Consider the following 12,401-nt stretch of genomic DNA (forward strand, 5'->3'; position numbering starts at 1 on the left):
TGGAGAGATCAGTCGTTGGTGAATTGCTTTTCTATGACACTGGGCAGCTGTGTAGCTGCAGCTCTGACCTGAATTTATACAAACTCTCAAGGGACATGAACTCAATGTGACGAGTGACAGCGGCGGTGGCCAGTACAGGAGTGCGATCCTGGTGTCCCTCCCCCATTCCGGGAAGGGCATAAAACAAAACATGATCCCTCTTCCAGTTCCAATTAAACAAAACAGCTATAACCCCATCCCTCCCCCCTCCCCTTCGAGGTATTTGCGAGAAATGAGCCAGTGCCCAACCTGGCCCCCCACTCCCCGCCGGGGTGGAGGAGGGCAGAGGGAAGCTAGTGATGGGTGGGGTAGAGAGGCTCCCCTCAGCACCTGGCCCCACAGGGCCCGCCAAGTGGAGGGTGGGAGCCCTGGGGATCCTCCCTGCCCCAGTGAGGTCTGTTATGCAGCATTTTTGAGGTCAATAAATTACAGCAATAAATAGCAAGGTGAGGTAGGGGGAGGGGGTCCTGGTAGAAAGTTAAAGTGGGGTGACTGAAGCCGGGGCATCCTAGGAAGGGGGTCCTGGGCAGCCTCAGTTCCCACGGCTCATGCCCACTCCCGCCCCGGTGTGGAATGTCAGACTGAGGCTCCAGTTAGGTCCCTCCCCAGCCCCTCACTCCTAGCATCTGATTCACAGGTTCAGTAACATCTACCCCAACAGGGTTCTGGGAAATAGGAGGACCTTGGTCCCTTTAGGGGGCATGCCAGGGCTGAGAGCCCTGGTCTGCTCTAAGGCCTGGCACCTTTGGCTTTTGTCCCCCACGCCTGGGGGGTGGACGGATGCAGCCTCCTGCTCCCTGAGCCCTGCCCTCTGGCTGCCCAGGCCTCACCCCAACTCAGGATGGCTGCAGGAGGGCAGGGGGTCAGCCTGCCCAGCAGCCCAGCCCGGATCGCACTCCTGCACAGGGCCTGAGGTCCAGTGAATACTGACAGATTGGGGGAGTGGGTGGGCGGCCCGGTGCCCCCGAGTGGTGATGAACGGGAAACACACACGGCTGCCTGAGGTGGGGAAAGTCGGTGAGGGTCCGGATTGTTCATTTCACAGGCTGAGGTGTATGGCTATGCTGCGAGTCTCTGAGATTCTTATTTGCTTAAAGGTTCATCTTTTCTCTTCCTTTTTTTTGCAATCCTGGAGGAGCCCTTGCTGGGGCTCGGTCCAGCGGGAGTGTGCAGTGGCGGAACCCGGCCTGCCACCCGCTCACTCGCCCCAAGTCTGAGAAATAAATACATTCATCACTGCACAAACATATTGATACAAAAACAACACTGTTAAGAGTGTTTGCACCGTCTGTTGGTAAGGACCAGACCCAGTCAGCCCCTTCCGCTGCCTGGGGTGGGGTTAGGGGGTCCCCAGGAGTGGGGACCCACAAGAGTCGACTGAGCTGTGCAAAGGTCCCGGCTTTTTGGCTTGAGTGGGACCCTCACATCAACCCATCCCCAAGGGTCACGGGCAGAGCAGCAGGGGGACCCAAGCCCAGACTCAGGTCCTGTGGCCAGAACTGATGGCCATCCCCACGTAGGCTAGCTGGTCAGGACCAGCGTGGTCCGGCCAGAGGGCCTTGGGGGCTGGTCAGCACGGGCCCAAGCTCTTTGGTGCCAGCTGGGCTTGGAGGGGCCCTGGGAATGGGGACGAGGGCTCAGGTGACTCCAGGGAGGCTTCCAATCCCTTCCCCAGCCCCAGGGCTACCCTTCTCTGCCCATGAGCCACTCCAGGGCCAACTCAGAAGGGCTTCCAGCAGCAGGGGAGGGTTCCCTGGACTGGCCTTACAGCTGCTGAGGTCTGAAACTGTAAAAGCTTATGTAAACAATGAGATAAATATATTAGTATCTTTTTTCTGAGCCCATGGAGGTTCCATACTCATTCAAAATGTGCTTTGGTTTAAAAAATAGGCTTTGTGAATTTGGGTATGAGCTTATTTTTCTTTGTTTATCCTCTCTTTCCTACACGATATCTGCTATTTTCTGATTCCTGTTTCTCCGAAACATTCAGGAATTAAGTGACGAACGCAGAGAACTGTAAGCCGCCTTGGCCTCCAATAACCCAGTTTCCTTGTGAGGCTCTTAACATCTCCACACACACACACATACAGTCGCACACACCTGAAGTGGAAATCAAAGGAAAAAGAAAACAAAGCCAAATGTTGTGTTAATCCCGCCCCGCCCCACAAACCCTTAAAGTCTTAAATAGGAAACTAGTGTTCTGCTTTCTCATTAAAATACAGAAAAGTCTCGATACAATACTAAGGTGGGTACAATACTATGTCGCACAAACGTCGTTGAGTGAGGGGCCTCTGCTCCCAGTCCCTGAAGTTCTGCAAAGGAATCACCTACTTTTACAAGTCACCTCACAGATGCGGCTGCCCACAGCCCGGGAGGCCACGCACACGGCCAGGCGCATGCACATTTCCCGTGCGGTACAGACTTTGTGTCGTGTGGCTTAAGTGCTGATGGGGTGGGGTGGCGTCAGGACAGCAGGGGCCCCCTCACTGAGTATGGGTGGAGTCCATGGGCCTCGTCCCCCCAGGTCCCTAGCCTGACTTGCTGGCACCTGAGACTCAGGGTCGTCCTCTGTTTCCCACCAGGAGGGAAGAAGGGCTGTCTCAGGCTGGGATCGCCACAGGGAGGGCTCAGCCAAGAGCCTCATCTGCCCAAGCTCCCTCACCCCCAAAACACGCCACTCACCACTTGGGTCCCTGAATTCAGGCTCTGTTTTTAGCTGGAGGGTCCCTAGAAGGGTGGGGGTAGGGGATGACTGTATTTTTTTGGTCTCAACTTAAAACAGGATGAAAAGAGAGAAAACAAACAAAAAAAAAACGGTGAAGCAAGATGATGATAAAGGCTGCCAGCCCAGCCACACAGCTTCAGCTGGCTGAAGACAGTGGGACTGAGATCAGCAATCTTGGTCTGGCCTTAAGAGCCCACTTCAGGGCCCATGAAGTATCTGAGGCTGGCTGAGGAAGCCCAAGATGAGGGGCGAGAGGTGGGCCACTAGACGGTGGCCGGGGGCCAGGACTGCTCAGGGAAGTGCCATCCCTGTTCCCTGGGGGGCCCTGTGGTCAGCTCTCTCAAGCTCAAACTCTTGCAGGAATGGAGGGTAGGAGTGGCAGGATGAGGGTTCACTTCCGCCTCACCCTGGCCGGGAGCTGCGAAGACCTGCCACCCTCCTCATGGTTCCCCTGTCAGCACCCAGTGCCTGGCTCCAGGCTGGGTCCTGACACCCCTCACCTATACCAGAAACAGACTCGTGTGCCCAGGGTGCCAGGGTCCCCTCGGGGTGGATGTGGCCCAAAGCTCAAAGGGAAAACCCACAGGTGAGCTGCAGGCACTGGGCCACTCGACGCCCTGCTGGCTCCTGCACACGACTTCCTGGGTGCTAAGCGGAGGAAAACAAGAGTGTCAAGGGCTTCCACTGCCAGTCACCAACATATCGTTGTCATGAATTCAAGAGGTAGCAAAAGGTCAGAAGTCTTCACCTTGTTCAGTGAGGAGGGAGGGAAAGCGAAACATCTGCCCATGCGTACGGCACACACCACACAGACACACACACACACACACACACGCACATACACACAAATGAAAACAAGAGTACCGACGGCCCTGGCATCGAGTCCAGCCTCCCCCCACCCCCCGGAACCCCAGATCTTCCAGTTCAAACAGTCACATAAACGTTACACTGGTTTTTCTCTTAATAAAAAACAAGTACCTCTAAACAAAGAATATTCCTTGGAAACTACAGGAAAAGCACTCTCTCCTGAGGCAGCCGAGGCAGGGCTCAGGGACCAGGGAAGCCTTTGGGCAAGAAGGGCTTCTGGGGCCTGGAGAGGTGGCGCGCCGACACCCCTGCAGCGCCAGAGCCGGGGGGACGCGCAGGAGGGCCAGCAGCCCCTGTTACATTCAGTCTTCAGACCCAGGCTCAGCCCCGGAGGGGGCAGGAAGAAAATAAGCTATTGTTTGTTTTGGTTTAAAAAACAAAAATCAAAAAGAAAAATAGAGGAACAGATCAGTAGGAATAACAGCAACACAGGCCCAGAGGGCTCTTTAGTTGTAGAGAGGTAGGCGGTGGGGTCACCCTGACTGTCCCAGCGCCAGTGAACAGTGCCACCCTGGCTCAAGAAGGGAGAGATGTGCACCCCCAGCACCAGTTCCCTGCAGAACCAGGGCTGCACGCGCCCGCACAGACACAAGCACACGTGCACACACACAGACACGGCTAGCGGGATGAGGCCTGCTCCCAACACCACCCTGGCCGTGGCCAGCGTCCCACTGCCCTCTTTCTCCAAGCCACCTGCAACAAAGGGACCAGGTCCCAGCGAGACCCACGTGACCCAGCCCACAGGCCCTGTGGTGGCCCCCGCGGGGAGCTGGGGTCCTGGGGGGATGGGGAGGTAGACGGGCTGGGACCCCTGGCTTCCCTCCTCTCGGCTCTGCTTGGTACGGACTGTCCATTAAAGCTCTGGGTGTGGGCAGTGGGGGCCAGAGGGGCCACCCGGAGCCTCCACTGGACCCAGGGTCTTGCCCCTGCTACTGCAACACCTCGCTTCTCCTTCCATGGGTTCCCGGGGAGCAAGGTGGCAGAGGGCACCCCGCGGGTCTTTGGCTTCTAAGAGGGGGAAGTGTGCATGCGCAGGTGGCTGATGAGGTTGCGCTGCTGGGTGAACTTGCCCCCGCACAGCTGGCACTCGTAAGGCTTCTCGCCCGAGTGCACACGCATGTGCTCCGTGAGGCGGTACTGACGGGTGAAGCGCATGCCACACTCATCGCAGGCGAAGGGCTTCAGGCCCAGGTGGCTCCGCATGTGACGCGTCATGGTGCCGCGCTGCGTGAACATCTTGCCACAGATGTTGCAGGGGAAGGGCCGTGTCAGCCAGTGCGTCTTCTCGTGCTGCCGCAGTGTGGCTGGGTCCTTGTAGGTCTTCTCGCAGACCGAACACTTGAAGGGCCGGGGCTCAGCCGCGTAAGCCGCACTGGGTGCCGAAAGGTCCTCGGCCTCCTCCTCGGCGCCCCCACTGCCTGTCTCGTAGGCCCCCTCTTCCTTGATGAACAGCTCTTCCTCCGTGTGAGTCTCCACGTGCGCATTGAGCTGCTCGGAGCTGGGGAAGCCCTTGGCGCAGGGGATGCACACGTACAAGTTGTCCCCGTAGGACACCGTCTCGTAGCCCTCCTGCCGGTACATGTAGTGGGCGCTGGTGTGGCCGCTGCCCCCCTCACTCCCGCTCTGCGCGCTGTCTTCACTTGCATCCTTGCCGTTCTCCTCCTCCTCCTTGCAGGGGTAGGGGGGCTCCCCATAGGGCCCACTAGGGCCAGCCCCACCAGCCAGGATGCCATTGGGAACCCTGTCCCCGACCCCCTCGCCCTCCTCTCCTGGGCAGGGACCCTTGGGCCCCACTTCTCTCCGCTCAAAGGGGGAGCCAGCCACAGGCTCCTTCTTGCCCCACTCCTTCTTCCGAGTTGAGTGCCGGAGGCTCTTCCGAGACTGCCCGCCAGGCGCCTCCAGCAGGCTCAGGTGGTTGTCCTCGGCCCCCTCCAGATCCATGGGCTCATCGGGGGTGCCCCCCAGCTCAGAATAAGAGGCACTGTTGGCAACAGGAGGGGCAGAGGCCGCAGGGGGTGAGCCATGTTGGCTGTCGCTTAGCTGGGCTGGGTCATCGGGAGTGAGGTGGGGACCTGGGGTGGCAGGGGGCAAGGGTGGGCTTTTCTTGGACAGGTCCAAGCCCAGCTCCTGCTCGCAGCCCCCGCTGCTCCCGTTGGTGCTGCTGCTGCAGCCCCCCAGGCCCGCCTCCCCACCAGCTGGGCAGATAGCCCGGCCCAGACCTTGCACACTATCCTGGTTAGAGCCACCAAGAAAGAGCTCATCGTCTGAGCCTTTGGCTTGGGGGAGCTCCTGGGGGGCGTGGGCCCCCTTGCGCCCATCCACGAGACCCTGATACCGAGCTTGGATGACAGAGGCCGTGGACAGCCGCTGGCTGCGGGGGGGCCGCCCCATGCCAGCGGACCCCGCCCGCGCAGAGCCAAAGGGCTTGCCGGCTCGCTTGAGTTTGCGGCGGCAGAGGGCTGCCAACTCGGGCAGCTGGAGGTAGCTGGCGGCAGTGAGGAGGGTGCTGAAGTTGGGCTCGGCTGGCTGGTTGCTGGGCAGCAGCTTGCCTGTGTAGATGAAGTCCAAGATCTGCTGGAACACCGTGGAGCTGACCATGTCTGTGTCCAGGTTGATGAGGTTGTCGTGCAGGACCAGGGACTTGAAGTAGATGCTGCTGGCGGCCAGGACGTTCTTGTGGGCCCGGAAGATGGAGTTCTCCACCATGATGATGACGTCACACAGGAAGCCCTTGGTCCTCTGCTGGTTCAGCTGCAGCAGGAGCTGCTTCGAGTGGCTGGGCAGCTCCATGTCGGGCCCCATGTCCCCACGCCCTGCCCACGCGCACCACCTGTGGGCAAGAACAGGCATGCACGCGTCAGATGACTGGCACACTAGGAACAGGGCTCTGGGGCAGGATGGGGCTCGATGAGGCAAAGGGCCTCAGACCTGACCCCACAAAGGGCAGCAGCCCCTGCGGCACAGTACACGGCACATAAGCCCATAATGCCCACCACATGCAGGCGCAGTATACGTGTCACCTCACTGAGGACTCAAACTGAGAAGGGACAGAGGCCCCTGCCCCATTTGCACTAATGAGAAAATGGAGGTGGAGGGTGATCAGGCGACAAATAGAGAAACTGGGGTTTGCATTTGGTTTCATAGCCCGGGCTACTGTCTCTACACTAAATGAAGTCGATCACACACCCTCAGGGACCAGAAGGGGACCCAAAAATGACCAGCAGATGGCTTTAAACTTCGGGAAGCAGAGGCCTCCGTGAGAGGAGCTTGTCTTGAAAGCTGGCAAAAATCCCCCAAAACTAAATGGTGGTTCCTTTTGAAATACAGCAGGGCCCATATCAAACTGCCAGCAGCCTCTGGTGTGCAGCCTCGGCTCTGCTGGTATGCCTCCCAAGCTACCGGAGAGGCTGACCAGGCTTTGCCAGAAGTCATGTTGCTGCCTTCCAGATGCTGCAGTCGGCCTGCAGCCAGCCCCGCCTCTCCCCAAGGCCCTGGGCCACCTCGCACTCTAGGTGGGCGCCAAGTGCTGCCCTGGCCTCGGCTTCCAGGTGCCAAGCAGGAAAGGTAGCTTAGGCCAAGCACCTGGCACCACCTGAACCCTCCGGCCTCTCTAGAAAGGGCAGCACCATCTGGGCCTAGGAAAGGTAGACAGCTGGCCTCCATCACACAGACTGGCACAGGCACTGAGATCAGTAAGAAAGAAACACATCGACACCGCTGGTCTCTGCAGGAACCCTGCCAGCCTAGGTGTGTTTCTGCTTATGCAGCAGCAAGACATGGGGTTCTGAGAGCGGGTGCTCCTCACCCACGCTTCCCATCCCCACTGAGCAGCCTCCTCTGCCATGGACCAGGCACCCCACAGTGGGAGTGCAAGGGCAGGGCAAATGGGTGCACAGTGGGCACCAGATGGACCCCAGGGGGAGGAGGGTAATGTCCCTCCAAGGGCAGAGGCAAGGACTGTGGCCGGCGGTATACAGAATGACTCTGGAATGCTTTGAATGACTCAAAGCCATCCTCAGCCCTAAGCCCAACTCCCCAGTGAAAAACGCTGTACTCCCAGCTCCATCCTCTCACCCCTACCAGAGTCCCTCAGAGAATGGCTCAGCAGGAGGGTGCTGGGGAAGGCATGCCGGTGTCCAGGTGGCAACCTGTGCCCCAGATAGGCTCACAGGCTTCCACAGGGCAAGGGGCCAGTGGAAACATGAACTTGCCTCATGGCTGACGGACAACCGAGCAGGGGGGCCCACAGGCAGCTCTGAGCCTCGCAGTTCAGGGTCCACTCTCTCAGCAGCTGAACTACTCTGAGCCCGCCGCCCTCTGGGATCTACTGCCCCTCCCAGAGTGTCCAGCCCTGCCTCCCAGAGCAGAGGCCTGGAAAGGGTCCCACCCTACCCAAACTTCTCATGACAGAAACTCTCCCCAGCCCCATGCCTACCCCTGTTTGCAAAGACAAAGGAAAACCCTAACATTCACAGGCCCCTGAAGGTGCCGGAGCTCAATGTGAACACACAAGGGTGCAACACAGCCTGGAACACCGCTGGCACTCAGAGCCTAACAGCAAGAGGCAGCAAGCACCCACCAGGGGCTCTCTGCCTAGCATCCCAGCCCACAACAGTTCAGGAGGGTGCTCATGGGCTGGAGACTTCATGAACCAATCATCCTCCACTCCCTGCCCCCTCAATCCACCAGGCAGGGACAAAGAGCCCCCAAGGTGTGGCTTCCACACTGGGCCCCAGTAACCTAAGCCCCTAGAAAACATCAGTGCCGGCTCTGCCAGCGCCCAGACACCTGGTACCCCGAGACTGGCAAGGGGACTGGAAGAGGGCAGTGGCCTCCAGGCTCCATCCACACTGCCCAGTGCTATGTGCACACAAAGGACCACGGGTCAGACAGAGATAGAGGCCGAGCTGTGGGGCTGTGCGCCACCCAGAAACTCTGGGGAAAGGGGCCAGTGGCGGTCCTCCCTCCCCTGCGCCTCACCGGAGTGCCAAGGGCCCAGACACCATGTGAGCAGCAGCCAGCGGGGGGGGGGCCTCCTGAGAGCGTGGCCTTCCTGGGGGTGCATCAATGCCTGGTCACCTGGGGAAGAGAAGACGAACACAGTCACCCAGACAGCCATCAGCGAAGAAGGGAGGGAAGGGTGATGAAGGGAAGCACCTGGAGGTCTCTGGCTGGGGCACCAGGGGCAGCCCAGCAGGAGACTGTGGCCACAGAGCCTGGTAGCTGGATCTGACAGCCAGGAAGAGTAAGGACCAGGGAACAGATCTAGGGAGTTCGGTGGGTGCAATACCTGCCCCTCTAACACATACAGGAGATTAAGGACACCCAGGGGCCACCTAGGCCAGGAGGCGCTGTGGCAAACACACAATTCTTGGCCTGCGGGTGTGGTAGCAGGAGGCCTGGGCAGGGCCCTTCCCAGGCTGGCCACATTTACATAACAAAAGGTCAAAATTGGAGCCACTTGTGCAAGGGCTATTTATAAGAACCAGTCTCAACCGCTTCTGGCTCCCCTGTTCCTTCCCTTCCTGATCTGCTCTCACCCCCTCCCTGCCCAGAGGGCCCAGCCCCCTAGCCCGCCTGGCCTGACCACATGGCCTTCCCTCTCCAGAGGTTTCACTGCCTAAGGGCTCGCCCAAGCTGCAGGCCTAGGCTTTCAATACTGGCCCACCAAAGCCTTGGGCAGCTGCCTCCAGGAAACGATGGGTTCCCTCCCACCCCCAGAGCTCTGGGTCCTGCGGGAGGCGGGATCCTGAGGTGGTGGGTCCTTGCACCCCCCACCTGCCAGCCTGGGCCCCCACGGAATACAGCCAGGGTCGGGGAGGGGGCATGCAGCGGCCCGTCCCCGTTTCCCCTTCCCCCACTCCACCCCCAGGGCCAGGGAGGCTCAGCAGGTCCCTCAGGAATGTGACCAGACCCGGGGTGCCGGCCCAGGGCTGGGAGGCCTAGGCTGCAGCCGGCCAGCTGTCTCTCCAGCCCCTAGTGCAGCTCCCCTCTGGGTGGGGGGTGTGAGGGGAGGGGTGCATGGCTGGTCCAGGACCCCACCAAAGGCCCAGAGGCCAGCAGAACCAGCTCTGTTGGCAGGAAGCCCAAGGGCGTCCACAGTTAGCAAGGGTTGGGCCCAGTGGGCTAACGCTGGGATGAGGCCAGTAGGGCAGGGGCCACTGAAACACTGGCGGGAGCGGTCGAAAAACTGGACAGAGGGTCTCGGTGGCACACTGGAGACAATCAGATACTACCATCCAGCTCTGTGCCACTTCACCTGCTCTCCAACCACTGCCCCTCAGGACCCAGTCGACCAGAGCCCTGTTGGGTAGAGCGCATGCCAAACTCTGCAGCCAGGGGTCACCTGACCTTGCCAGAGGCCAGGCCAGCTACTGGATGCCGTGCAAGGAGTGGGTGGCAGAATAGGACTGGGGGGGCACCTGAGTGCCGTGGGGGTGGGAACACCCTCCATCAGTGCCCACTGCCTGGCCCTGACAGGCACTTCACAAGCCCAAGGCTAGGACTAGGTCTCCCCACCAAGGAAGGATGGCCCCAGGCTGGGTCAGCTGTGACATAGAACAGGGCAGGGCTCCTCCCTGAACCCTCCACTTGAGGTAGGGAGTGTCAGAGCCACCTGCAGAAAGTTCACAGCAAGCACAATGCCACCATGCCTGCCATCCACACCAGCTGGGCCGAGTCTGGGCCATGTCTAGGCCACCACTGTGTCTGCAAGCAGCAATGCAGCCTCACCCCATGGCGGGGTGGGGGGGTGGCACACGCCATCCTGCAGCAAAACCCCTATTAAGCACTATTCTTTCCTTCTCAGCCACAGAGCTCTGCCCTACCCGTTCACCACTGGACATGAAACAGCAAGCGTCTATCCTGGAGGGCTCCGCCTGGGGAGTACCAGGTAACTAGAACACAGCTCTGGGTGCTAGCCCGGATCCTGGTGCCCAGCCCTGGAAGCAGCTGACTGCAGGCTGCGATGAGGATGCCACCTAGCACCCAGCAGCCCCTGGCAGCAGGCCCGGGCAGCATGCCTATCAGCCCCAAGGCTAGCAAGCCCAGACCTGGCCTACTGCCCACCCAGAACGCTGGCTCCCAGGACGCCCGGGATCTGAAGCAGTGGGGCAGCAGGCCTGGGCTATCGGGGCCAGCTGGGCATTCGCCTAAGGCTGTGACCCGTCCCCTTCCTGGGACAGAGCCTTCAGGGGTCCAGGGGAGAGGCAAGAAGGGTAGCACAGAAACTATCTCCCCAGTTAGGATCCCTCAGCTCCAGGATTCCCCCTGTAGGTGGACTGGCCCCAGCTGGGAAGGGCAAGAGCCCCAGCAGCTGGAGGGAGGGCCAGTTCTCTCTGCGGAACCCTGAAGGTCTGCAGGAAGGAACACAAAGCCTCGGGGTTACCTTCCCAGGCCGTCTGTTAGAGCAGACACACGGCCCTGTCTACGGAACAGCCAACACGCAACTGCTCTCCTTTCCTTCCCCTCCCAGTCCCTGCCACAAAAAAGCCAGAAAGCCATGTCCCCAGGGCCCAGTCAGGTGCTAGGGGGCTGGAACAGCACTGAGATACTACAGCCTCTCAAGCCAATGGTGGCACATGCCCAAGCTCTGTAGAACTGGGCCAGCCACAGCAGCCCCGCCCCCGCTCTGTTCGCCCTCAAGGAACTTACAGTAAGGCAGCTGCTCGGCAAGGCCCAGTCACAGCCTACCCGGCCCAGCAAGTCCATTCTGTGGCAAGAAAAACCTTGGGGACACACATACCCAACTGCTAAATAAGATTATCTCTGGGAGTGGGATTATAGAAAAACCATAGTATCTGTATGTTATGTTCATTTCCGTAATATTCAACATTTTAAAAAGTATTACTTTTTTTTTTTTTTTGATGGAGTCTCATTCTGTCCCCCAGGCTGGAGTGCCATGGCGATCTCAGCTCACTGCAAGCTCCGCCTCCCAGGTTCATGCCATTCTCCTGCCTCAGTCTCCCGAGTAGCTGGGACTACAGGCGCCCGCCACCACGCCCGGCTAATTTTTTTGTATTTTTTTAGTAGAGACAGGGTTTCACTGTGTTAGCCAGGATGGTCTTGATCTCCTCACCCTCGTGATCCGCCCGCCTCAGCCTCCCAAAGTGCTGGGATTACAGGCTTGAGCCACTGCGCCCGGCCAAAAGTATTACTTTTAAAACCCTAAAAATACAAAGGGCAGAAATGATGCAGAGACATGGATGAACCTCACAGTCGTGGCACTGAGTGGAAGAAGCCTTTTGTGAGAGTACAGACTGCATGACTCCATTTACATCAAGTTCTAGAATAGGCAAAAAGGACTGAGGGTAAAAACCAGAGCAGAACAGGCTGTGAGGGACAGGTGATGACTGTCCAGGATGGGGCGAGGGACAAGTGCCCACTGCTTGGCCCTGACAGGCCTATCCAGGATGGGGCATGAGGAACTCTTTGGGGTGAGGGCAGCTCTCTATCTTGCTGGGAGTCTGGGTTAAGGTAAATGAAAATACAATTTTAGGCCCTTAATTGCATGTAAACTTTACTTCCAATGAAACCTCCAGACAGAGGCTTTCACAGGTCATTCTCATCTCAGAAGCTCAGCACGATACCCTGGAAACACCATCGGCTAACTTTTTCTGGGCACTGTTGTATGCCCGACCATGTGCTATGTCACTGGACCCTCAGGGCCACCCAGGAGCCTGTGTGTTCTGTCCATGTGGTGAGGTGGGCCCCTCTCAATCTTCACACAGCACAGCTGAGCCTCAAACCCAGCACTCACCCCGACCTCTCA

The 12,401-nt window shown here is 59.0% G+C and overlaps 1 protein-coding gene across 1 annotated transcript in view; it reads right to left on the minus strand.

The window, feature by feature from the left end:
- Window positions 1–75: 75 nt before the first annotated feature.
- HIC2 (HIC ZBTB transcriptional repressor 2) overlaps window positions 76–12,401 on the minus strand; it is a 32,735-nt gene continuing 20,409 nt past the window's right edge. The window contains exons 2-3 of the mRNA XM_032138503.2: window positions 8,612–8,710; window positions 76–6,461 (exon numbers count right to left, since the gene is read on the minus strand). Coding sequence (XP_031994394.1) covers window positions 4,640–6,461; window positions 8,612–8,637 — 1,848 coding nt within the window. The 5' untranslated portion in view covers window positions 8,638–8,710 and the 3' untranslated portion in view covers window positions 76–4,639. The remainder of the gene's footprint in view (window positions 6,462–8,611; window positions 8,711–12,401) is intronic.

The sequence above is a fragment of the Hylobates moloch genome, unplaced genomic scaffold, assembly GCF_009828535.3.
Source record: "Hylobates moloch isolate HMO894 unplaced genomic scaffold, HMol_V3 SCAFFOLD_19, whole genome shotgun sequence".
Taxonomy (NCBI): Eukaryota; Metazoa; Chordata; class Mammalia; order Primates; family Hylobatidae; genus Hylobates; species Hylobates moloch.